Below are 26,704 nucleotides of genomic sequence, written 5' to 3' on the forward strand. Positions count from 1 at the left end.
TTTCAGCGACGGATCTGCCAAGCAGAGAATTCAGGAACGAGCAGCGGACTCGCCAAAATCCTGGGTTCACGTGTGCCCTGAAAAATCTCTTTTTATAAATATATATATATACACACATATATATATACACAATTTGTTTTCCTTTTTCTTTCTTTCTCAAGCTGCTTCTCCATATGGTGTGTGGGAAGGAAGCGCAAGTCATTTCACGAACTGACTGACAGATTTTTTTTTTTCAGTCTTTTAAGAAATATCTGCAAACTGCGAGTTCCGTCTTTGCTTGTGTTTCTACTATACACTCAGTACGGTGTTGCTGTCATTTGCATTTTAAATATTTGTCATACAATCAGCCCTGGAAAGAACTGTTTTTTTTTTTTTTTTTTTTCTAGGTTTCTTCTTCTTGGGTTTGTGAGCTCAGTGACACCCCCTTCTCTAGCTGCATTTGTGAAAGGAAAAATCACTGTCTCCTTATAGCTTTACATGCGTATTATCACCAGAGAAAGCAGGAAAGAACTGTATTATTGTGTATTGAATGTTTCTGTACAAATGTAAAAGGCTGTGATGGACTAAGGCGGGAGGGGTGGGGGGTTGGTGAACTACACTGTTGGACCGAAGCTCAAGGATCCCAAAAAAGCAGTCTATGAAATATAACTGCTTCCTAAATTATACTTGATTTACCCCCCACTCCCACCTCCCCATAGTAAGTCCCCCCCCCCCCATTGGCCTGCCACATGCATTACAACTTCCTGTTCATGTATCTCTCTGGGTATTTTTCTGAAACTGCGAGTCAGGCCTTTACTGACGCGGTCTCGGCCGATGCTGCAGTGGCTTCTGGGCCTCCGGAGAGCGAGGCGGAAAAGCGACAGGTCAGCTGACCTCGAAAGAGCAGCCTGGACGTCGCCGTGGCACCCTGCTCGCCAACGCGCCATGGAAACCCGCCGGAATCGCTCCGCGGTCAAAGAGAGGCACACAGATGGAAAAATAAACGCCATCCATCACGGCACTTTGGTGAAGGGAGGACGCAGATAACGGCAAATCCGCAGAACGACTGAACAACATCAAAAAAAAAAAAAAAAAAAAAGTTGCCGGAACACTTCCTGTAGCTACCACCAGAGAAAGCGGTCTTAACGTTTGTCTGACTCTACACACTACATTAACGCATTTTATTTTAAAAATTAAAAACCCATTTTATTATCACGTTTTCGTCTCCCTGTATGATTAGCTTTTTCTCCCTGTCACATAGAATCAGTAAAAGGATTGCACAGGCAACACAAACGTGTCCGTACGTACAGCAGCCTTTTCATTTTACAGTAGCGTAGACAATCACTGGGAGGCACAGGTCTGTACCTTAATATACCTGTAGCCAAAGCTTAGTCCATTTGCACTGGGACCCCCGGTTTTTTGGTTTTTGAGTTTAAGCTCATCACTGCTTTAAACATCAACATTCTGGCTCCTTAAAATAACAGGGAGAAGAAAAAAAAAAAAAAACCTTACTTCACAACAGGCGCTGCTTCTGACTCCATAGCGACAGAACTATTTTTAGACTAGACAGTTTTGAAGGGGGGGGGGGGGGGGGAGAGAAACTACAATTTAATGCATTTTTTTTTTATTGTTGCTCTCCTCTGTTCATCAGCATAACGTCAATTAGATTACAGAGGGGAGTCTGCCTCTAATTTAGATTGTTACCGCCTTTCAAAACAATGGTGCTGAATTATGCAAATCTAACCGAGCAGTACGGAATTAGCATATCGCTCCTGAAACAGTATTGGGCTCCCATGAAAAGCCGATCTTGAAGACCGTGAACACGGCTGTTTGTTAGAGATCTAATATTAGCTCAATAAATGTTAGCGTACCCGCGACGGGCCGGCTTGAAAGGCCATCTGCATTCGGTTTGTGGAATTCTGTTATCGACTGGTCACTTTTGTAATAGTTCAATGAAACGAGGGTCTTGTGTGCAGTGATTTCACAGGTGCGTAAGTGCGTATTCCATTGTACCACGTGATTTTGTACCAAATACTTTATTAAAACATGATTAAAACGCATTTAAAACACTGGACATTTTTTTTCTTATCTGGGGATGGGAGAATGAGACTATGAATGAACCGGGATACAGTGCGTGTGCGTGTGCGTGTGTGTGTCTGTCTGTCTGTCTGTGTAAGCGTGTCTGTCTGTCTGTGTGTCTGTGTGTCTGTGTGTGTGTGTCAACCGACGACCGAGTTTTTAAGTGAGCAGAATTTAAAGATAAAAAAAGGTTCTAACAAAACACGCCGAAATTTACCACCATTCTTTTTTTATCTGAACAAACAGAGAGAGACCATACTTATCCGAGCTGCAGGGCAAAGATCATCACTTTTTAAAAAAAGATGCTCAGATTCAGCCGTAGGTCGGTTCATGGATTTCTGGACGGCGCACAGCTACGTAACTGATGCGATTGCTAATTAGGCACAATCTAATAATAGCGATCTTTAGACCGGTAGAAGGACTTTCTTTGGAGCGAAAAAGAAAGGGGAAAATCCATAATTGTTTGAGAAAGAGCAGCTGTGAGGCAGATGGTGACATTTTAGATGATATTAATTGTAACCGAATTGTATTATCCTGTTTTCCCTCCTCGTCGTTATGAGACGCGTTTTAATTCATGGCTGGTTGATGTTTACCGTTTTCTCCGTTTCTCCGTTAATGAACACCTGAAAATACAGTGAGGTTTAACAGACGGAGAGGCACACCTTAAAACAGCTGTAGTATCTGATTAAAAGAGGCTTCATAAAAGACCATGAAGAACATGGACTCCATTCAGTACAATTGAGTATAACTCAATTATCTCTAAAGATAACCTCTGATAAGAATTACAGTATCAAAAAACTACTAATTAAAAAATAAATAAGAAACACCACTGTGATGGGACTGCAATACAAAATACAAACCCTTGTTTGTGGGAAAACAACGGCTGCACGGAAATCAATAAAACACTTTTTTATTATCATCGTTTCATTAAAAAGCTACTTCATCAATAGTTTAATTTAAATACTAAAGAGGGGCACATAAAAACATAATAGAGTAAAGGCTGCAAACTGACGCATTAAAACAAATGGCTGAAAGAGGATCCGGCAGCAAACAGAGCCTCATCCAACTACATTTCCCAGAATACTTTGCTCTCTCACAGCTGCATTCCCCACAAGCAAAATTAGTTACGACACAGCAAGTTTCAAGGACCCCATCATGGGTTCCAATCCTCTCTACTACACAACACAATGAAGATTGGGTCACATCACCGCGTGTGTGCTAGCTCCACCCCTTATTTTGGGTGCTCCATTGCTGGGTCAGAGGTCATGATTAGGATGGGGGGGGGTGTGGCCTGGGGGCCTCTGTTTGTCACTTCCTGCTGTCCTCCGTCTCGTCACTCTCCTTCTCCAACCTTTCCCTCTCTCGGCGCATCTCTCTCAGCTCCTGCCGGTACTTCCGCTCGATGAAGCGCTTCTGATGAGCCATCTGTGGGAAGTTATCTGTGAGAGAAAGAGAGAGAGAGAGAGAGAGAGAGAGAGAGAGAGAGAGAGAGGGAGAGAGAGAGAGAGAGAGAGAGAGAGAGAGAGAGAGAGAGAGAGGGACAGAGAGAGAGAGAGAGAGAGAGAGAGAGAGAGAGAGAGAGAGAGAGAGAGAGAGAGAGAGAGAGAGAGAGAGAGAGAGAGAGAGAGAGAGAGAGCGAGAGAGAGCAAGCAATGTCAGATCACAGCAGACGTCAGCCTTTCTTCGACTGGCCGCGGTGGGGACTGTGGCTCGGCCGCAGAAAGGGTCGAGGGACGGGACACTTTAAACACCGCTGGGAGAGACGCCGCTAAGCTCCAAACCGCAAAATATTTACACCGCTACGTTTTACTCTTCAAGAACAATTTCCACAGCTTACATTCTTACATGCCGAGGCCATTCGGAGATAGTGCCCTGTAATTGAAAAAGGGTGCAATGACAACACCTCATTTGGGAGTCAAACTGGCAACCTCGAAGTTACAAGGCCAGTTCCCCTAACCACTACGCCACACTGCCACCCCCCCACATTTGAGATTCAAGCTTATGATCATATCCATATCATCGCAAAGCAAAATGGAGCATTATGCAGCCAAGCACAATGCCGGTGTGTCCTCATCGCCACACCCCACCAGCTCACTTATGTCCTGAGGTCAACTGATGGAAATCATGTAATGCATATGATTACTGTTAATGAAAAAAAATTCCATTTAGCTTCCTTGAATGAAAGTACAAATATATTCACTGAATTATTATTTCAAAAGTATCTGAATAATCTTTCAGGTATATTTAATTTCTTTTTTTTTTAACTGATGCTATGTTACATATTAAATTAATATAGACCTTGTCTAAGCTTGCCGAGATATTATCACAATTATAATTATCATATCAAAAAAAAATGATTGGTTTCAGGCACAAAAGAAAAAAAAATATCTGATAAGCTCTGCACAAGGATCACCGTTAACAAAAGTCTATTATTTCAATTAAATATTCATTTAAATCTATTATTTCAATTAAAACACACGGGCACGCACGCGCACACACACACACACACACACACTCACACAAAGGCATCGCAGAAGGTCCAAACACCAATCATCAGAAGGCCTAATCAAAACATAGATAAAAGTCTTTACGAGTTTACATGGTGTTTTTTTTCTTTTGCACCCAGTTGAATGTACACACTGAAAATATACGGAAATGAAACCTATATTATGCATATACTGCAGCACTTATTTATGGGGAAATATACACATTATTAGACCTTCCAGATATCTGGCACCATTATTGAGGGCTTAACATGGCTAACTCAGGTTCAGATTTTATGTTCAACTGCATTGTGTCCATAAAAAAAAAAAAAAGATTTTTAGTCTCTAATTTTTCCCGACACGGTCTGGCACACTGAGGAAGGCGAGCGGGGAAGGATTTGGGCGCACCGTATTCATGAGGCAATAAAGAAGAAATTATGAAATATTGCTAAAGTACTGGCAGCATCCCATTGTTCTATTCAGGTGTGCTCTCCTGGATCCAGTGCCCAGGTATTTTATTGAGTTGAGCATGTTTCTTCTTATTCTTCCAGACTTTCAGATATTGCAATAACTTATTTTTATTTTAAATACACCGCTGTGAAAAATATTTATCACATTTTCAAATATAGATTTTTTTTTTCCCTACAACATATTGTGGCATAATTCCATTTTAATAAGTCTCCAACATTCATCTGAATCCAACTCATCCAACAAACGTGCGGATGAGTCCGACGGTGGAGCCATGTTCTCTACAGAAATGTAATATACCACATCGTACCGCGCCTATTTCACAGCACAGCGCCGCATAGCATTATCTGAGAGTGGCAACGTGAATAAAATCCTTCTGCAGCTTGCAGTTTTGCGTACGGAGCAGCGGAAGCTATGCTAACGAGCTTAGCCGGACGGTCTTTTGTTTAGGGGCGAGGGATTCGATGCGAGCGCGCGGGTGTCCGTCTGCGGCATTATTTCAGAGCGCCGGAGCGTTTGGCTTGTACGGGCGTGTCCATGGTAACGCGCGGCCCGGGCGACGCGGGAGGCTTGTATTTCCAGCGTTGCGCCAGAGCCGCGAGGGCGCTGGTCCTGCCACAGAGCGCGCTGAAAGGCCGCTCTCTCCCTCTCTCTCTCCCTCCCTCCCTCTCTCCATCCCTCTCTCCCTCCATCCGGACTGGAGGCCGCCAACACGGCGGCTATTTCATAAAGACTAATCCATGCCCCATGGCTACCCTCCCTCTTCCCCCACCCCCCCCTTCTCTCTTTCTCTCTCTCTCTCCCCTTATCCCTCCCTCTCTCCCCCTCTTTCTCTCCACCCTTCGGGCACACGAAGGGTCCCGCTAGCCCGCGGGGCGCCCCGACGTCCTCTAGAACACGGCGAAGGACGCGGAGCGAAGCCAGCGACGGCGTGTTCTCCCCGGGACCGCTGGACCATCTTCACAGATAATCATCGTCATATTACACTGTATTACATCAGCATTCTATTTTTAAAACGATTTCCGGGAAAAAAAAAAAAAAAACCTCCAGCACCTCCAGTTCTATCCGCCTACACGTTTAAATACATCACTACTGCCGTTGTTTTATTCCATTATCATGTTTTCAGTTACGTTTTCTTTTCGTGCTAAAAAAAAGACGCAGCTAACTTCGGAGCCTGAAACCAAACGGAGAGGCGGATGAACGGGCGGCAGGACCGGGCAGGGCCCGGGGCCGAGCGCTCAGCTCAGCGGGTTCAAGCGCTGCTTTGCTGCGCTGAACGCTTCGCTCTTCTGCTGCATAATTGATGGGGCGCGAGCCGCGCCGCGGAGAGCGCTTTCGCCCGAGCCGAACCCGCCGATAGGGGGTCTCCGGGCGAGCGTCCGGAGGGCGAGGGAGGAAGTTGGTTTTTAGCCTAGCGCCTCACGAGGTGCGACCTCCGCGCGTTTCATCCCGCGGCCGTCGGAAAACGGGTTCGGAGGATCAGGGCCGCGATGAAATATTAAAACGGGCAGGGGGCTGCAGCCGGAGCCCGCGGCGGCGCTGCGAACGCGCTAACGTGCTAACGGTTGCTCAGGGCTGCGGAGCTGTTAAACAGCCGCCCCCACCCCCCTCCACTCCCTCCTCCCCCCCGCCCCTCCTCAGGCGATGCACCCCCCCACACCCGTAAAGAAAATGACTTTTTATTCAGAGCAGAAAGAGACGCAGAGGACGGCTCACCAGAGACGCTCCCATAAAACCCAACGCAATTCATTCTCATAAATAAATATATAAACAAAGAGATAAACAAAGAAACACTCTTCAGGGAGGCCTCTGAGCCACGATGAAAAGAACCCCAACAACCACAACTGCAAATACAGACCTCACTCTCTCACAGATCTCTCACACACACAACCTCTCTCTCTCTCACAGATCTCTCTCTCATAGATCTCTCTCTCTCTCACAGATCTCTTTCACAGATCTCTCACTCTCTCACAGATCTCACACACAACCTCTCTCTCTCTCTCACAGATCTCTCTCTCATAGATCTCTCACTCTCTCACAGATCTCTCACACACACAACCTCTCTCTCTCACAGATCTCTCACACACACAACCTCTCTCTCTCTCACAGATCTCTCTTTTACAGATCTCCCTCACTCACACACACACACCGATCTCTCAAACAGATCTCTCACACATAACCTCTCTTTCTCTCACAGATCTCTCACTCTCTCACAGATCTCTCTCTCATAGATCTCACTCTCACAGATCTCTCTTTTACAGATCTCTCTCTCACACACACAACCTCTATCTCTCAGATCTCTCACACAGAGATCTTGCTCAAATATCTCTATCACACACCGATTTCTCTTTCACAGATCTCTCTCTCACACACGGATCCCTCTTTCACACACAGACACACAGGACTCACACACACACGTGTGCATGCACACACACAGATCCCTCTCCCTCTCTCTCGCACACACACACACACACACAGGTGCGCACACACATGGGCTCTCTCGCACACACACACACACAGGTGCGCACACACATGGGCTCTCTCACACACACGCACTTTCCCAACCAGCTGAACCACAAATGCCACATTATTACCCATCAGTCACCTGGCCAAGTCACGGTCCAGCCAGGAACCACGGAGCCGTCGTGACAGAAAAAAAAAAAAAAACATTTTTTATGAAAATAATCATTTAGATTTTTCGCTTCCGTTATTTTTCCGAAGGCGGGAGTTTCGCTGGCACGTCGACGGCAGGCCCTGGGAGATTCCCCCTCTTTATTTATTTTGGAAAATCGCGCGGCCCGTAACCCAGATCCATCTCTAATGAGCCGCGGCCGCGGTGATGGATGGCTTCAGACGAGCTGACCTTTTCGGCAGGCACCGCTAATCTAGTCACACCAAACGGCAATTTATGAAGAGGAAACGCTCATTTACAAGCAGCGAGCATCAATCAATCACGCCGACGTCTGTTTACCCGGGAAAATACATATATTAAAAGGGCGCTGGGTAAGGGGGCGGGGTTAGGGGGGGGGGGGGGTTTAGCCTGAAAGGAACGAAAGAGATGTGCTTTTTTTGTGGGGGGGGGGGGGGGGGGGGGCTAAAAAGCGGTTAGTCGGGAGATTTACGCAGACGGACCCGTCCGGCACTGCAAAAGGGGGGCGCAAACTCATTTGGCATGAAATTAATTGGAACCCCCCCCCCCCCCCCCCCGGCCTGTCACGGGTTCGCGGGACGGATCCGACGCCGGCGTGTTCTTTATTTATAATGGCTTGTTAACCGGGCCCAAATGCAGCCCAGGCTCGGCTTCTGCGGTCTGTAATTAGTTTTCGCGGCGGCGCGGCGGCGCGGGGTTAATGGGGACAAATCGGAGTGCCGATGGTGCTCAGAAAAACGCCGCTCGAACCCGAAGACGTTAAAACGACGCTGCGGAAACGCCGGGCCGAGGAGTCTCCGCGTTTCGTCCCCAGAATTCGGAAGCTTGTTAATCTGCCCTCAAATTTTCCCATCCAGGCAAGTACAGAATGAATAACCTTTTTTAAAAAAAAAAAAAATTATGATTGCGGAGGTGTGGAACAGCCAATGGGAATGGAGCAATGTAGAGGGGACTCAATAGAATTTAAACAACCACCTACAGCAGGGGTCCTCAATCTTATCCAGAAAGGGCCGGTGTGGGTGCAGGCTTTCATTCCAACCGAGCAGTATCACACCTGATTCCACTAATCAAGGTCCTTAGCAAAGACGCTAGCGCTTGATTCGTAGAATCAGGTGCGTAACTGCTTGGTTGGAATGAAAGCCTGCACCCACACCGGCCCTTTCTGGATAAGATTGAGGACCCCTGATCTACAGAGTTCCCTTTGACTGTGTTCCCTTGCTGTGTCCAGAAAGCAAATAACCAATCAAAGCATTTTATGAGCCTGTGCTGGTGTAAAAGGCTGTGTTCTTAACTCCAGGGCAACCAGGAACAGTAGCACAGCACATTCTCCAGAGACGGTTTCACAACTTTAAAACGAGGGAGGGACATACACACACACACACTCACACACACCACAGCACACACACACCACCAATGCTTGAACATTCATACACACACACGCTCACACACTGTCAGGACTTCTGCCACACATGCACACACACGCACATGCAGACAGACAGACATGAATGTGAAAAGAGAGATTATTCTCTCCATAAGCAACTTACACTTCTGCAGTGCGTCCATGGCAGCTCCCATTTCCGCTTGCTGAATGCTGGTTCCAAAAGAGAAAAGAACAAGTTATTCTTTATTATAATTTCACGTTTTTTGTGTATTCAGAAACATCTCGTTTGCATTGCGGTACGAAATGAGACTTGGGACTGGGAGGATTAAATAAGAACGTTTTCAAAAAAGCAATTTGCACGAATCGGGAACGGGCGAAACGCGCGCGGACGCATCTGCAGAGGTAAGCCGGAGGAAGACCATGCGCACGCTCTTCCTCGACGCCTCGGCGCCGCATGCATTATGCATCCCGTGTTTACCGCCGAGGAGCTTAGGCTCGCCGAGTACGCAAAACAGATAGCCGCGAAAAACGCCTTTTTAAAAGGGACAAACTTATCAGCAGCTTAATGCCCGTGAAAGCGCTCTCAAGCAGGGCCAGGTAAAAGAGATTTAAACGCTACGAGGTTTGATGTATTTCAATGGATTGTTTTCTTTTTTATTTTTGATACTTTTTTTTTCAGGAAGCTTTATCCCCCCCCTCCCACCCCACCCCACCCCACCCCAGTCTCAGAGCAGCGGGCTGTACCTGAGCTCATATCGCTCCCTCTCTTCAGACTGACACTACAAAGGCAGAGACAGGGGTGGCCCAGCAAACCACTTAGCGCTGCTACGCCTCCTTCGTTTCCTCTTATTAATTCATGGCTTTTAAATCCCGGGATGTACCGGAACGTGAATCAAAGAAACGATCACAGGGCCTTAAAAAAATAAAAAATAAAAAAAATAAAAAACGTGAGCCGCGTTCTTTTCCTGCTCCTCATCGCCGTGGTTACCGAGCTCGCGCGACACGCCCGGCCGGGGCCCGGCTCTCCCGCGGAACCCGGGTTCGAAAACCCCCGTTTCCGTGGCGACGCGCCGCCCGCGCCCCCCGTACCCACCTGGGGCCTTTCCCGCAGCCGATCCTTGTCCCTTTGAAGTAGACGGCCACGGTGTAGGTCCTGGCGTGGGACGGGCCCACCGTCTGCAGGGTCCTGCGAGCGAGAAAGAAGAAGAAGAAACGGAAGAGAGAGGGGGAAAAAAAAGGAGAGAAACGGATAAACAAATAAAGCACATCAGGGCACATCGAGGCCTCCAGGTGAACAGGGAGCCACTCGAAAAGGATTTCCACCGGGTAAAAATAAAAATAAAAATAAGAGTTAATCCATGGAGCAGGAATCCTCACGGTAACACACGGGCGTGGCACAGTGCTTTCGGAGGGAACGGGAGTCTGTCCAGGGCCAGTCAGGGAGAGCCAGATTCTGACTTCAATTTTATTCACCGGCTCGGTTTTTAAAAAATTTTTTAGGGGGGCAAGGAAGCAGACAGCAACCAAATCAAGTAGAGCGTGAGGGCTTCCGAGTCCGGGGAGGGTTCGTTATTTTGGGAAAAAAAAAATAAACGGGACTGAGCACCGGCGGGCACCGCCGTCCCATAAGGGACAGGGGGGGGTGAAGTACACGTCCCCGCTGGTTTGGGATCAGATCTGTAAACACGCGTTTTTTTATCGCACATGACATTTTCGGGGGGGGGGGAAGACAAACACCAGCCTTTTTTCCCCAAATCGCCACATTTGCATAAACACGGCGCGGCACGCCAAGCGGCGGACGGCCTGCATAATTAACGCGCAGTTTACTCGTTTTGTGGTTTGTGTGCATTTTTAACGAGCCGGTGGGGTCATTTGCGGCGGGGGGCGATTAATTATTGAACCGTCTTTTTCTCTCCGGGTGCGTAACGGAACGGAGAGAAGCCAAACGCACGCGTGTTTGGGGGGGAGGGACCTGCCCAGCGACCCCGGCCGGCTACGCCACACGTAACCCCGCCAAAACGCACCCTCGCACCCTTGAGGACCTCGGTCCTCTCGACCGGAGACCTCGACCGGAGGCGGGAGCGCGCTGTTCCCACGCCGCTGTCAGACCCCCCGAACCGCCACCACCCCGACATCAGGCGGGAGGCTGGACGAGACGGAACCCCGCGCCGACCTCCACGCCCTCGCCCTCGCGTACGCTCCCGTTACCATGGTGAGCGGTAATGAGCACACCCCAGGAGCCACGCCCCGGGGCTTTAATCCTACAGCGAATAAAAAATTTTTTTTAAAGCACACAACCACCACTCCACTCTGTCACCAACTCAAACCTGCACACTCAGCTCAGACTACTGCTGACTCACACTCAACATAACTGACGCTCTTCACTGCTGTTTCTACTACTGCACATCAGTGTTGGTCTGTGTGTCGCTTCTGTATTGGAGCTGTATCTGGTTTCTACTCACTTCCTCTAGACAAGATAGTAAACACTTTTTAAATGACTGACTGGTTGGTTGATTAACAGCAGTGAGTCCAGAAACAAGGCCGTCTCTACATGGATAACATAGTACATGCTAAACGAGCCCTGATGCTCACATGGTCTACACTGTCTGTGAGAGAGATGTTTGGTCCCTTCACAAAAAAAAAACTTAATTTCCCAGAATCCTTCTTCAGACCTGGGAGGAGCAGGGACACTGTGTCGTCAGAGGCTCGGTAACATGCCCCGGGGTCCGGCGGGCTGTCGCTGCTCCTCTTCGTCCCGATTCCCCGGACGTGTGCTACGTGTTTAAAGCGTCCTGTCACTTCGCTGTTAGTCGCTCTGGCTAACGGCGTCGGCCACATGAATAAGTGAGGAACTCCGCGTCGCCCCGACGAGAGCCGCACGGGAAGGGTAAACAAACGCATAAATAAACGAAGAGGCTACAAAACCCCGGCGATGTTAGCGGCACGGGAACAGGAAAAGGAAAAGCGCTACTAGCAGAGATAGCGGGACCCCCAAACGGGACGGGACGGGACGGGACAGGACAGGGGAAGCTTCCAGCGCCTGTGCCAGCGCCAGCTGAGGCGCGTATGGGACTGTCCCTCTGAACTCAGGCAACCGGCCAAAAAAAAAAATAGAGGGCGAGTGAAAACTGGGAGCTGCGTGAGCCGAGCGGCTGACATGGGAGCGACCCCCAGGTCAGGGGCGGGGGGAGGCGCGGGGGGGGAGGAGACGCACCAAATGGAGTTTGGGGTAAATAAAGCGAATCGATAAACGCCCCGCGCCTACTGCAGCCCAACTGAGGCGCTGGCCCTTTGGGGAGCGTCTCGACCTCTGAACTCCCTCATCTCCGAGATGGATGCGCGAGCACGCGGCCCGCGGAGAAGGCCCTCTGCCCCGAGGAGGCGGAGCCCGGGACACTGAGCACCGAGACGGGGGGTCGAAGGAGGACGCCGGTCGCTCGGCAACGGGGTCTTTTCCCAGCAGACCAGTGACTGCATCGCAGGCCCCTCCCTGGCCCCCCTCCCAAAATGCCCCTCTAATGCAGTTAGTTCAGTTTACTACGGCAGGTTATTATATATTACTTTTTATGGCTCTTTTATTTTTCCCTATATCCTGTTGCAGAAGCGATCCGTGCGCATTAATGATCTGTATCATGGCGCTAGGTGGGCCCAGTGAACCCAAACGAAGCGCTTCAGCGGTGCTGCAAACGAGCTCGCTGGTCTGTGTGTAACCGCGTACCTGCTCCTGTAGCTCTGGCGGGTGCACGTGCGTTCTCTTACGCTCGCTCCCGCGAAACGAACGCAGTCTAACGGGAGGTGAAGCGCGGGCTGAATCCCGTCACGCGCGTCTGAGTGAACCCGCAGGGTCGACCCCGGCCAGCGGCCTGGTCGCCAGAAAAGAGAAAAAACGAACGATAATCACGCCCGAGACAGAGCCCGACGGGCGTTTCAGAAGCGGGAGGACGCGGCGGCGTGAGAACAAACAGGAACGCAGAACCCCGAGGTAACCCTCGAAAACCCCGCGCGTCCCCCGCCAGCGTCCGCAGAGGGCCGCTCGACCCCCCCCCCACCACCCCAGCCCACCGCCTAATAGGACGCCTCAGGATTGAGAAGCGTGTGTCCCTCCCACAATCCAATTACCGACCCCGCGTTCCATCAACCCCGCGCCCCTCTCGCTCGCGCCGTTGCCATGGAGATGCCAATTCCGCCGTCCGAAACCCCGGCAGCGCTTTATGAAATGAAACTTGCTCCCTGAACTCTGTGGAAATAAATGACACCGGGCCCCGCTGCTGCTTCTCCTTCTCCTTCTCCTTCTCCTTCTTCTAAACGCTTATTTGTCAGCACGACAGATGTCTTTGGCCGACCGCGATGTTATTCAGAAAAAAAAAAACAAGAGACAAGAGTGGCAGAGAGTGGAGGGGGGGGGCGGGGGGGGAGATGGTCATGGTCACGGTCAGAGGAAGAAAAATAAAAACTAAAAAATATATATATATTTTTTTTTTTTAAAACAGGGGAAAAGAAATAGAGAGCGAAAGAAAGAAGAGATGCAATGAGAGACACGGAGCGTAACGTTCGGCCAGATGGGAAACATTTATGATAAGGAGGGCAGGAGGGAGGACGTCCAAAACGAGCACGAAGAAGTACAGGGTATGAAACAACACGGTGCGCACGCCCAATTAATACGACAGAGGGAACGGGCAGGGGAAATGAGGTCTCGCCCGCGCTTCCTGCCGTCGCCGTGGAAAGCAGAAATCGTTTGTGGCGCTCTGCGGCATCGCACTAAAGAAACAAGGGGTTAGAATGCCTATTGGCTAAGAATGACCGCTGGAAATTTCAGCTAAAATGGCGCTTTGCCATTGTGTGAAGGGTAAGAAACTGAAATCCAGCGTGATGACTGGTGATTAGACAGCCCACAGGATCAGTGTGAAGCAGTGACGTTCACTCTGGCCTTGAAGTGCTGTGGATTTCCACCATTCTTTGTTTCGCATCCTAAAATTGCAGCAATAAATTTAAATTCAGGAAACCAGTTGAGTTTGGTTAACGGTGCAACAACTGGACAAGAGTGGGTGAAATTTGAGAGGAGGTGAGACAGAAGGACAAAAGAAAGGAGAGAGAGAAGGACAAAGGGAAGGAGAGAGAGAGAAGGACATAGGCAAGGAGAGATAAGGACTGAGTGAAGCAGAGATAGAGAATGACCATAAGGTAGAGAAGGACAGAGGGAAGGAGAGAGATAAGGACTGAGTGAAGCAGAGAGAGAATGACATAAGGATAGACAGAGAAGGACAGAGTGAAGGACAGAGGGAAGAAGAGAGAGAAGAACAGAAAAAAGGAGAGAGAGAAGGACACAGTGAAGGAGAGAGAGAAGAACAGAAATAAGGAGAGAGAGGAGGAGAGAGAAGGGCAGAGATAAGGAGAGAGGGAAGGACACAGTGAAGGAGAGAGAGGACAGAAATAAGGAGAGGGAGAACAGAGAGAAGGGCAGAGATAAGGAGAGAGGGAAGGACACAGTGAAGGAGAGAGAGAGGGAGAGAGAGAAGGACACAGTGAAGGACACAGTGAAGGAGAGAGAGAGGGAGAGTGGCAGAGCTCACTTGTACAGAGGGATGTCTGGTTCCTTGCCCTCGGTCCGGAGGGTGAGGCAGCACTGCTGCAGCTGGGACTTCGGGTCGTTCCAGTCCTGATTGAGGATGAACTCCTGCACACAGCACGGGGTCCAGAGTGAGAAACGCACTGGATACAGTACACACACACACACACACACACAAGTGCACGCACGCACACACGCACACACACACACAAACTGCAGTACATACACTCACACTAACACACACACACACACAAACTGCAGTACATACACTCACACTAACACACACATGCTTGTACACACACACACGCACTTGCACACACATGCACACACACGCACACTAACACACTGCAGTACATACATTCACACTAACACTCACACACACACACTCCCACAGTGCAGTACACACAGTCACACAACACAATTAAAAGAATTCCATCCAGGCTTTTATTTATTCACTCACTTTCTTTGCCAAGTACAAAACCCGTGAGGCAAGCTGTAGCCTCCGTGTTTGTTGTGTTGAATTCAGCGCGTTACTGGCATGGAATGCGTCGGAGACATTTCCAGCAGAAAGAGGCAGTCGTACACAAAAGCATATGCGCGGTGTAACTAAGGACACACCGCACGACAAACACACATCGAACACTCGGTGTGCTCAATCCGAAAACGCCAGGCCTGATGTCAGCTGACGCCTCTCGGTTCTACACCACAGCGCTGGTGCAAACTGCAGCCACGTTCATGGGTGGGGTGGAGCAGTGAACTTCCTTATAAGATTATAGGGTGACAGCACGGGTCTAAATAGCTACTGAGCTGCTCATGAACTCGGCTAGCAAAAAAAGGCAAAATAAAAATGAATAACAAATAGGCGGTTCAGACGCCTGTGATGAGGCTACTTTCTGAGCACTTAACGTTTTCACTGAACGTTGCATAATCATATCGGTCCGTCTCGGCTGTAATCATAGCTTGTTATCGATACTGATATGTTTGTTTTAAACTGTCATTTGCCAATGCCTACACGACTCTGATATTGTGCATCCCCAGTAATCTCTTAAATTAGACGAGCTGTAAGCAGAAGTGGCTTTGACCCACGGAAGCTCTCTCTCCTTCCTTCCATCTCTCTCTCTCTCTCTCTCTCTCTCTCCCCCACTCCGGATTTTCGCGATGAATGCAAATCGCAGGATACTTAAGACGGGCGGTCGGACCGAAATAAAGAGGCGCTCCCGCTGCCTCCCAGGTGAACCGTCCCCGCTGCGTCTCCGCCAGCCAACGGGACTCCTAAAAGCACTTCCATTAGCAGGAACTCAGCCTCCTTACGAAACCAGAAGTCCTTTGAATGTACGACTGTCTGTTCCTATTAATTTTCTACAGAGAGCAGCGGGGGCAGCAGATATACTCCTGGAGCAAATGGAATAAACCCCCCCCCCCCCCCCAGAGACCGGTGCTCTTTTACACCCCCCCCCCCCACCACTCACAGAGAAACACGGTTCACCACCGCGTGTTCGACAGAAACACAGAGCAATCAAACAGGAAGCAGCCAAGCCCTGTCCATTTAAACTGACACAAAAAGACAAATATATATGCGTGTGTTGTTGTTGTTATTATTTTATTCAGCCTTTGCTTAGCCGGGTCAGTCAACCGACAACTCTGTTCTGGACCGTTCCTGGAGCGCATTCAGCAGCCAAAGGCGTTGCGCAACTGAGAACAAGCCCCTCCCCCCGACAGCGGCAGGGTTGGAATCATCAATAAAAATACCATTCACTTCATTTTCAAAACAAGAACAGTTTTTGTCAATTATTCTTTTTTTGACGAAAAATAATTCAGCTGAGATAACCTTTTATTTATTCAGTAAAAAAAAAAAGTATAAATAAAAAACTAACAGGTTTTTATTATTTATCCACATCAAAGTGGATTGTGAATGTAGATTACAAACCAGGCCAAAGGTTTTTCGGGGACTGAAATCGGGGAGGTGGAGGCGTGTGCTGTACGCGTGACATCTTCAAACGGGACGTCGGGGAGGAGCGGGCGTGGCACGGAGTTTGGGTTCGCCCCGCCACATTAAAGCGCCCGACCGCCCGCTCCAAGCCACCGGCGGTACAGAGCGGGTGGTCCCCCCCACCCCAGCCCCCCCCATTCCCCGACCGCCAACCACAGACCCCAGCGCGGTAGGCCCAGACCAGCGTGTCATTACCGCCGAGCGACTCAGAGAAAGCCTTCAGACCAGCGTCTGATCGCAAGGCCACACTGCGGTCAGGTGATTAAGGCCCCCCACCCCGCCCCGCCCGCAGCCCCAAATCCCACCGGGGCGGAGGGGGGGTCAGGGGACAGAGCGCAGGACCCATCATCCTAGCCCAGTATTTAACCCAAGCTACCGCAGCGAAGACCCGAAGACCCAGGCGTCTGATTGGACGGCGGGGTGAGCAGCCGTGGCTTAAAGACCGCCGAGCGGCGGGGACGGGTAACGAGCACCTTTAAGGGATAACGGACTGAAGCGGAACGTTCCGGAAGCTCCCCTCGGATTTAGCGAAAGGCCGGCCTGCTCATTTCTGAGGCCCGGCCGACGGCTTTGAGGGGCCTTGAAGATGGAGGATCAGAAGGCCGCGCGTTTAGATGAGAAACCGAAACGTTACCCCCCCTCCCCATAACAGGAGACCCGCCCACCCGCCAACCGCAAGCCAGCGGGACACCGTGAACCAGGCCGGTGTGTGTGTGTGTGTGTGTGTGTGTGTGTGAGAGAGAGAGAGAGAAACTGAGAACATGGGTGTACTGAGAACACAGAGTTCTGGACACCGTGCACCTCAAATTACCTCTTAACTATAAAGCACAAGTAGCCTCACCTTCAACCCTTTACTGAACCCAACCTGTGAGATACAGGTACAGTACCCTCACCTTCAACCCTTTACTGTCCCACAGCACACTGAACCCAACCTGTGAGATACAGGTACCCTCACCTTTAACCCTTTACTGTCCCACAGCACACTGAACCCAACCTGTGAGATACAGGTACCCTCACCTTTAACCCTTTACTGTCCCACAGCACACTGAACCCAACCTGTGAGATACAGGTACCCTCACCTTTAACCCTTTACTGTCCCACAGCACACTGAACCCAACCTGTGAGATACAGGTACAGTACCCTCACCTTTAACCCTTTACTGAACCCAACCTGTGAGATACAGGTACAGTACCCTCACCTTTAACCCTTTACTGAACCCAACCTGTGAGATACAGGTACAGTACCCTCACCTTTAACCCTTTACTGAACCCAACCTGTGAGATACAGGTACACTCACCTTTAACCCTTTACTGAACCCAACCTGTGAGATACAGGTACAGTACCCTCACCTTTAACCCTTTACTGAACCCAACCTGTGAGATACAGGTACACTCACCTTTAACCCTTTACTGAACCCAACCTGTGAGATACAGGTACACTCACCTTTAACCCTTTACTGTCCCACAGCACACTGAACCCAACCTGTGAGATACAGGTACCCTCACCTTTAACCCTTTACTGTCCCACAGCACACTGAACCCAACCTGTGAGATACAGGTACCCTCACCTTTAACCCTTTACTGTCCCACAGCACACTGAACCCAACCTGTGAGATACAGGTACAGTACCCTCACCTTTAACCCTTTACTGTCCCACAGCACACTGAACCCAACCTGTGAGATACAGGTACCCTCACCTTTAACCCTTTACTGTCCCACAGCACACTGAACCCAACCTGTGAGATACAGGTACCCTCACCTTTAACCCTTTACTGTCCCACAGCACACTGAACCCAACCTGTGAGATACAGGTACCCTCACCTTTAACCCTTTACTGAACCCAACCTGTGAGATACAGGTACAGTACCCTCACCTTTAACCCTTTACTGAACCCAACCTGTGAGATACAGGTACAGTACCCTCACCTTTAACCCTTTACTGAACCCAACCTGTGAGATACAGACGCACTCACCTTCAGCCGAGGGAAGAAACAGACGTTCATGAAGGTGTGCACGAACTCCAGGTCCTTGTCGATGTAGAGCGCCGCAATGAAGGCTGGGAAAAAAGGAGAGAAACACAAACGTTATTTTTATTAGGACGTCTCTTTGTGTGCGCGCTTCTCGATCGAGGACAGGGGAAACGGAAACGTTAAAAAGCGGAAAGGAGGCGTGTTTTCTATAGCCCGACTCCCAGCGGGCCTGTCCCCCCACCCCACCCCACGGTGGCTCCGCTCCGCTCAAACAGGAATCCAGGACGGCAAACTTCGCTTCCCTTCTCGCCGAAAATCGCACCGCACCTCCCGCACCCACGTGCGGTCCGCTCGAACTAATCTACGCAATCATCCTCCGTTTCAGCGCCGCCGCGTCAAACGCACTAAACCACGGCTGCCGCACGCGCCCAGTGATTACAGCTGATCACATGATCACCGTTTCAACACAATTAACAAGGAGAGCGCCAGACAGCAAACCCAAACAATGTATAGGAAGAGGAGGAGGAGGAGGAGCAGAACGCTGCAGAAAAGAGGATGAAGGAGGAAGTAAACAAATAAAAACACTGAGTGGAGATACAGCGTGTGATTTACCCCCCCCCCCAGTAAGATTTACCCCCCCAGTGCTGTGTGGGGTAAAGGCCCATTCGTAGATGACAAGCAGTTCTGCTTTACCAGGTGGTGGTAATCAGGTAAACAGCCCCACACACACACACAGCATCCCACACACACACGCGCAGCATCCCATGGGCGGAAGCAAGCAGGAATACGCACACGACGCAAACACGGCAGAGCAGAGCGGGTGTAAAAACGACAGAAGCCCAATTCACACACTTCCTGCCTCGTGAGGGGAAGCTGCTGACGGGACGGAAAATGTGCAGAACCCGACGAGTAAATCACCCAAACCTCTCAAATTTAACGCCTCCTCCCCCCCCCGTCCTCTACAGCCCAGTGGATACACACACCGAACGCCAGCAGAGGGGACGTCCCGAAAGAACCTCTCCCAGTGGCGTTCGGACACGTCGCTGCCCAACTCCGAATGTCAAACCATCCCGAGCGACCTCAGGCTTATCCTGGACTTCCAGCCTCACGGCTGTTAGCATGTAGCCGCTACAGTAGATATTATCCAGCTTAGCTTTACAATAAGTAAACCGTACCTGTTAGCATGTAGCCGCTACAGTAGATATCATCCAGCTTAGCTTTACAATAAGTAAACCGTACCTGTTAGCATGTAGCCGCTACAGTAGATATCATCCAGCTTAGCTTTACAATAAGTAAACCGTACCTGTTAGCATGTAGCCGCTACAGTAGATATTATCCAGCTTAGCTTTACAATAAGTAAACCGTACCTGTTAGCATGTAGCCGCTACAGTAGATATTATCCAGCTTAGCTTACAATAAGTAAACCGTACCGACAGCTTCGAAAGCATCTTTGCAAGAATTTCAGAGATCAGAGGAAAAACATGCTCTACAAACACACACAGGTGAGGAGAGGTGGAGCGATGGATTCTGGGGATTTGTAACGAGGGTGAGACGCCGCACCAGGAAACAAAGGGGATTCCAAACGAGCTTTCTCCCTGGGCTCTCAGTACTAATGAGAAGCTCTTCGAAAAGGATATCTTCACCAAGAAAATGAACAGCATGTAACACACACTACTTCTTATCTTGTCAATTAAAACTTAAAATTTCATTTTCGAATTAACACAGTATTACAATGAATTTATTCTTTAAAATTTCAATCATTTAAATCTCCCAGTGATAACAGCACCTTCACTGATCACCGATCACCTGACCAGCAGCAGCAGTTTCATTGGTCGCCTGCCTAGTAGCAGTTTTATTTGGTCCTCTGCCTCCCAGCAGTTTCATTGGTCGCCTGCCTAGCAGCAGCAGTTTCATTGGTCACCTGCCTAGCAGCAGCAGGTTCATTGGTCACCTGCCTAGCAGCAGTTTCATTGGTTACCTGCCTAGCAGCAGCAGTGTCATTGGTTGCCAGCCTAGCAGCAGCAGGTTCATTGGTCACCTGCCTAGCAGCAGCAGTTTCATTGGTTACCAGCCTAGCAGCAGCAGTGTCATTGGCCCTCTGGCCCAGCGGGGCCCGAGCCGGGGCTGCAGTACTCACACTCCAGCAGGTCGGCCAGGGTCTTGGTCCTGAGGGCCACGGGGCGCTTGGTCTTGTCGTTGGTGATGGCGAACTCCTGCATGCCCAGCTCCTCGGCCACCTTAGCCTGCGTGCGGTTATTCACCAGAGAGCTCCTCAGCAGCTGGGGAGGGGAGAGAGTGTAATATTACACACACATACACACGCGCACACGCACACACACGCACATGCACACACACAAAGAGGAGGGCGTGCTGGGTTCACACTGTCTAAGAGACGTATCTAATAAATGGGAAATGACTGGACTTAATAAAGCCCTGTGAGTGGCTGCAGCCAGAGGGGCGGAGACAGACAGCTCTAATTAGCATGTCCGCTTTCGTCACCGCCCCGCTTCACCTGGACCAATCACGAGGCAGCGACCCCTCTCTCAAACGCCACGCCTCTTTCTTCACCCGCCCCTCCTCTCCCACGGGTCATGTGACAGGCTGCGCTTCGCGCTGAACGAGGGCCTGAAACCCCCAAAAAAGGGCTGTCACATGACGGCCCGGTTTCCCGCCAAAACTGCGCCAGGGGAGAGGGAAGCTCGCAGCGCGGGCGTCGAACCCGTCGTCAAGTCAACCGCGGCCTAGCGGTAAGGGCGGGCGGGCCAAAGAACGAGGGAACGAGAGGAAGGAGGACGGCGCGGGGAATGAAAGGAGACAGACGAAGGGAAGGAAAATAAACGGAGAGCGATAAAAGCACAGCCGCAGCCCGAGCGCGAGAGCCGCTCTCCCTTTCGCTGCGTTACTCCCAGCGAGCGCTTTCCCGCTCCCAATGCGCAAAGAGGTCATTTCGCACGGAGAGAGCCCAGCCCCGCCCCGCGGCCCCTCTCCGCTCTCGCAGATTTACCCACGCTCCACCGCAGGCTTTTATACGCGCGCGTGTGTGTGTGACATCACATCTGTTACCCTGCGGACACACTCCCCTGGAACACATCTACCTGCACCGTAGCATGCAGCATCCATTAAGAACTCAACTCTGAACTCAACTTTGAATTCTTTAAAAAAACAGCCTTCGTAGTGTGTGCAATACAGTCTTATTATCATTATTATTGTCATTATTATTAAACTACACTCTCTCACGTCTCCTTTATTAAAGCTTTTTAATAAAGTGATACAAATTAAAGTATTAAAAGAAATAGTTGACAAAAAGAAAAGAAAACCAGTTTCATTGTTTCATCTGAAGTCATTTTCTTTTGCAGAGAACGTAAGGAGCGGAGTCTTCAGAAGACACGGGTCACAGGGCAGTCCGGGGTTCAGGCCGATTTTCCTTCATCAGAAGCCGATCTCCAGCAGCACCGCGGGGAGACACCCAGCCAACGCAAAAAACGTCCCCACGACGTCAGCGGAACGTTTAGTCATCGTTACACCGTCGCCGCTGCACGGCACCGACGTTGAGAGGACGTTTGGCGCTAGCAGGGCTAGCCCGTTCCCCACCAGCACAATGCTGCGCGCCTGGCGTCTGAACCGCGCCGCTAGCAGAGCCTGCGCTCCCGTTTACAGGCCTGTGTTAGCGAGGCGTGCTAGCGCGCTGGAGCTTCAAAGCTAGCGCTGCGCCGCGTTTCGTTTGCGGTGGGAAAAACAAAAACAAAAAAAAGACTCAGAACGGGACCGCCTCTGGGCGAGCAGCGTCCTCTCCTCTGATGTCCGACGGAAGCCTTTTTTTAAACCGACGCTCGCATCCGGATGCGGCGGGGTGGAAAATGGGACAGTGGGACTCCAGGTGCCTTCAGGAAATGAATCTCGGCTTGTGAACGGCGGTAATTGTCAAGGCTTGCTGAATAAAAATTAAAAAAACTCCTCAAAAAGTCACTGGGTCACGGTCAACATTTAAACTTCTTTCCTTAGCGCATGCGCATACACGGGCACAAACACACACACACACACACACACACCTACACACGCATACACGGACACAAACACACACACACACCTACACACACACACACACACAAACATACCCACACATACACCCGCATATAAACACACAGTCACAGACACACAAACAAAAATGCATGCACGCACACACACACACACACGCACACAACTCCATTCTTTAGAAAACATCTTGAATTACAGAAAGGCACAAAATGGGCCCTTTTTCAGAGCTTCTTTCAGCGAGGAAGACCCTTCTGCCACGGCGAAGAGCCTTCCTCTCCGACAACTCGAGCAACTTCACTCTCACCGCTCAAGCGCTCAGGAGCCTGAAGCCCGCGCGCGCTAAACCTAGCAGCGGCACTCCAGAAGAGGAGCAGGAGGAAGAAAAGAAAGGGAGGCAGAGTGAGAGAGGGAGAGAGAGAGAGAGATAAAGAGACGGAGAGCATGTCGGAGCTCACGCGGAGAGTGGTGGGGGAGGAAGAGGAGGAGGTTAACCTCTTCAGAGCTCCTCTCCCCCCTCCCTCCAGCGTTTCCCTTCCCTGCTCTGGAGGAGAGCCCCTCACCGTTAAGTGGCCTTCGTGGTGGTCCGGAAAATGGATGAACAAGTACTCGGTGGCCACGAGCTGCATTATGGAGTCCCCCAAGAACTCCATCCTCTGGTTGTGGCCCCTGAAAACACGCAGGAAAAAAAACACAGAGGTCCAACAGCAGGGGACACAGTTCACATCGCGGGCAACACACACCCACACCCACATTATTATTATTATTATTACTCTCATTATATAACCGGAGAGGTATTCATCACTGTGCATTTCAGGAAAAACAGACAATGTTACACTGATAATAAAAACAGCCCTTGTCCCTGACGCCTTTCCAAACAAGTGTCAACGCTGGAATAGTACTTGGCTTTTAATATACTGCCAAACAAAGCGGTGTTATCTGGCTCTCGTTGAAAGGACGCGTGCCTCATAAAACGATTTCCCCACTCAGTGTGGGCACTGGTATGGCAAAGGAGGGTACTGAGCGCGTGCGAGCTGGGGCAGTTAAGGAGGGTACTGAGCGCATGCGAGCTGGTGAAGATAAGGAGGGTACTGAGCATGTGCAGCTCATACAGCTAAGGAGGGTACTGAGCGTGTGCGAGCTGGTGAAGCCAAGGAGGGTACTGAGCGTGTGCGAGTTGGTGAAGACAAGGAGGGTACTGAGCGTGTGCGAGCGAGCTGGTGAAGATAAGGAGGGTACTGAGCACGTGCAAGCGAGCTGGTGAAGATAAGGAGGGTACTGAGCGCGTGCGAGCGAGCTGGTGAAGATAAGGAGGGTACTGAGCGCGTGCAGTTGTGTGCGTGTTGTGGCAGAAGCTCCAGCCATTCATTTCCAGAGCAGCGGCTCAGCGCACTGGTGAGTGAGCAGGCAGAACCAGCAGGGCCTCATCCAGGGTCCCGCTCAGGGGCTCTACCTTCCACCGCATGCCCCGCCCCATTATCCCCGACCTGCGCCATGCAACGCGCCCAGCCTTCCACTGCATGCCCCGCCCCATTATCCCCGACCTGCGCCATGCAACGCGCCCAGCCTTCCACTGCATGCCCCGCCCCATTATCCCCGACCTGCGCCATGCAACGCGCCCCGATGAGCCAAGCCCATACGGCGGGTCCATGGACAAGCCCCACAGAGAGGAACTTCCTGTCCCCTCTCAGGAGTAATGAAACATGGACGGGAGGTTTGGGTTCACCAGCACAGAATGCTCTACAGCTGCCAGCCTTCAAACAAAAACCAGGAAGGAACTCTGCCAATCAACAGGCATGTTGTTCACAACAAACGGAGCAAAGCTGTCAGTGATTGGTGAATACTTACTACTGAGCTTCCTGCAGGGTAAGGTGGATCTTACTATCCTGTCCAATCAATAGTGTTTATATAACACAATTTACAATGGGTCTGTCACAACAGTTTACACTTGCGTCACAGTTTAGGCTGGCCTAAACCCCCAGAGCAAGCCAGTACCAACAGTGGCAAGAAGAAACTCCCTGGAAGACAAGTAGAGGAAAAGGGTTCATTTTTCTGTAATCGTTTAAAAATGAAAAAAGCAAAGTTCAAAAACCGGTGACTGTGGACACACTTCAACACTCAGGCCTCAAAAACAAAACAATAACACATCTAGAATGTCATTTCATTAAGATGAGCCTTCTCTGCAACTAAGGGTCCTAGCCCAAACCATGAAAAACACACCCAGAACAATGGGTGTCCAGATACCTTTGCCCAGATAGTGAATAGTGTACGCACAAACGTTAGAAAGTGCACGTTGCACATGCACAACACTGGCGAAATTATCACGACAGACAATTTCAAATGAAACACCGTTTCAGCGTTTCACTGCTTTTATTCTCTGGGAGCAAATCGGCCTTGGCAGCCGTCACCTACTGAGGCACAGTAACTTCAGGCCTGTGTGAAAGAAACGGAGAGGTTTTTCAGGGTCGGAGTGTACCCCGTGCAGCAGGAAGAGCTTTTTGTGCCCTGAACGATTCGCAGCCACGAGGGAGAGGTCTGCAAACTGCGCAAACAGCAGCAGCGGCATCCACACATCAGCAGGGCAACAAGGGGCACACTTCCTGTCTTTCCTGTACATTTATGTTTTCTTTTTTTTTTTTGAACGTTTGTGGATATAAGCATTAAAAACAGACCCTGTTGACACTTCTGTGTTCATCAGCCCATCCCCTCAGGCAGACTCTCAGGGTGAGGTGGTTGAAGCAGACAGACAGACTCACAGGGTGAGGTGGTTGAAGCAGACAGACAAACAGACAGACAGACAGACAGACAGACAGACTCACAGGGTGAGGTGGTTGAAGCAGACAGACAGACAGATTCACAGGGTGAGGTGGTTGAAGCAGACAGACAGACAGATTCACAGGGTGAGGTGGTTGAAGCAGACAGACAGACAGACAGACAGACAGATTCACAGGGTGAGGTGGTTGAAGCAGACAGACAGACAGACAGACAGATTCACAGGGTGAGGTGGTTGAAGCAGACAGACAGAGACAGATTCACAGGGTGAGGTGGTTGAAGCAGACAGACAAACAGACAGACAGGCAGGCAGGCAGACAGACAGACAGACTCACAGGGTGAGGTGGTTGAAGCCCACGGTGCGGAGCGTGAAGGCTCGGGCCAGCAGCCGCACGTGAGTGAACAGAACTCCGATGGCCTCCTCAAAGTCCGTCAGCTTCTGCAGCACTGGAGACGTCTCAATCAGCTGCCTGTCAGTGGTGGGCTCCTGCACCTGTACACACACACAAGCATTCACACACACACAAGCATTCACACACACACACACACACACGCACACACACACACACACACACACACACACAAGCATTCACACACACACACACACACACACACACACACACACACACACACAAGCATTCACACACGCACAAGCATTCACACACGCACAAGCATTCACACACGCGCACACACACACACACACGCACACACACGCACAAGCATTCACACACGCACACACACGCACACGCACAAGCATGCACGCACACACACACACACGCACACGCACACAAGCATTCACACACGCATGCACACACAAGCATTCACACACGCATGCACACACAAGCATTCACACACGCACACGCACGTGCACAGACACACGCACACACACACACACACACACACACACAAGCATTCACACACGCACAAGCATTCACACACGCACACGTACACACACAAGCATTCACACACACGCACACACACACACGCACAAGCATGCACACACACACGCACAAGCATTCACACACGCACACACACACACACACGCACAAGCATTCACACACGCACAAGCATTCACACACGCGCACACACACACACACACACGCACAAGCATTCACACACGCACACACACGCACACGCACAAGCATGCACGCACACACACACATGCACACACACACAAGCATTCACACACGCATGCACACACAAGCATTCACACACGCACACGCACGTGCACAGACACACGCACACACACACACACACACACACACACAAGCATTCACACACGCACACACACACACACACACACACACACACACACACACACACACAGACAGACAGA

At 50.4% G+C, this 26,704-nt stretch overlaps 1 protein-coding gene across 1 annotated transcript in view; it reads right to left on the reverse strand.

Moving 5' to 3' along the window:
- Window positions 1-2,952: 2,952 nt before the first annotated feature.
- drosha (drosha ribonuclease III) overlaps window positions 2,953-26,704 on the reverse strand; it is a 67,537-nt gene continuing 43,785 nt past the window's right edge. Inside the window, exons 25-32 of the mRNA XM_064333752.1 lie at window positions 25,704-25,861; window positions 23,160-23,265; window positions 20,702-20,843; window positions 18,568-18,650; window positions 14,611-14,714; window positions 10,134-10,226; window positions 9,204-9,250; window positions 2,953-3,497 (exon numbers count right to left, since the gene is read on the reverse strand). Of these exons, the coding sequence (XP_064189822.1) occupies window positions 3,367-3,497; window positions 9,204-9,250; window positions 10,134-10,226; window positions 14,611-14,714; window positions 18,568-18,650; window positions 20,702-20,843; window positions 23,160-23,265; window positions 25,704-25,861 (864 nt within the window). The 3' untranslated portion in view covers window positions 2,953-3,366. The remainder of the gene's footprint in view (window positions 3,498-9,203; window positions 9,251-10,133; window positions 10,227-14,610; window positions 14,715-18,567; window positions 18,651-20,701; window positions 20,844-23,159; window positions 23,266-25,703; window positions 25,862-26,704) is intronic.

The sequence above is a fragment of the Anguilla rostrata genome, chromosome 4 (assembly GCF_018555375.3).
Source record: "Anguilla rostrata isolate EN2019 chromosome 4, ASM1855537v3, whole genome shotgun sequence".
NCBI classification, from domain to species: Eukaryota; Metazoa; Chordata; class Actinopteri; order Anguilliformes; family Anguillidae; genus Anguilla; species Anguilla rostrata.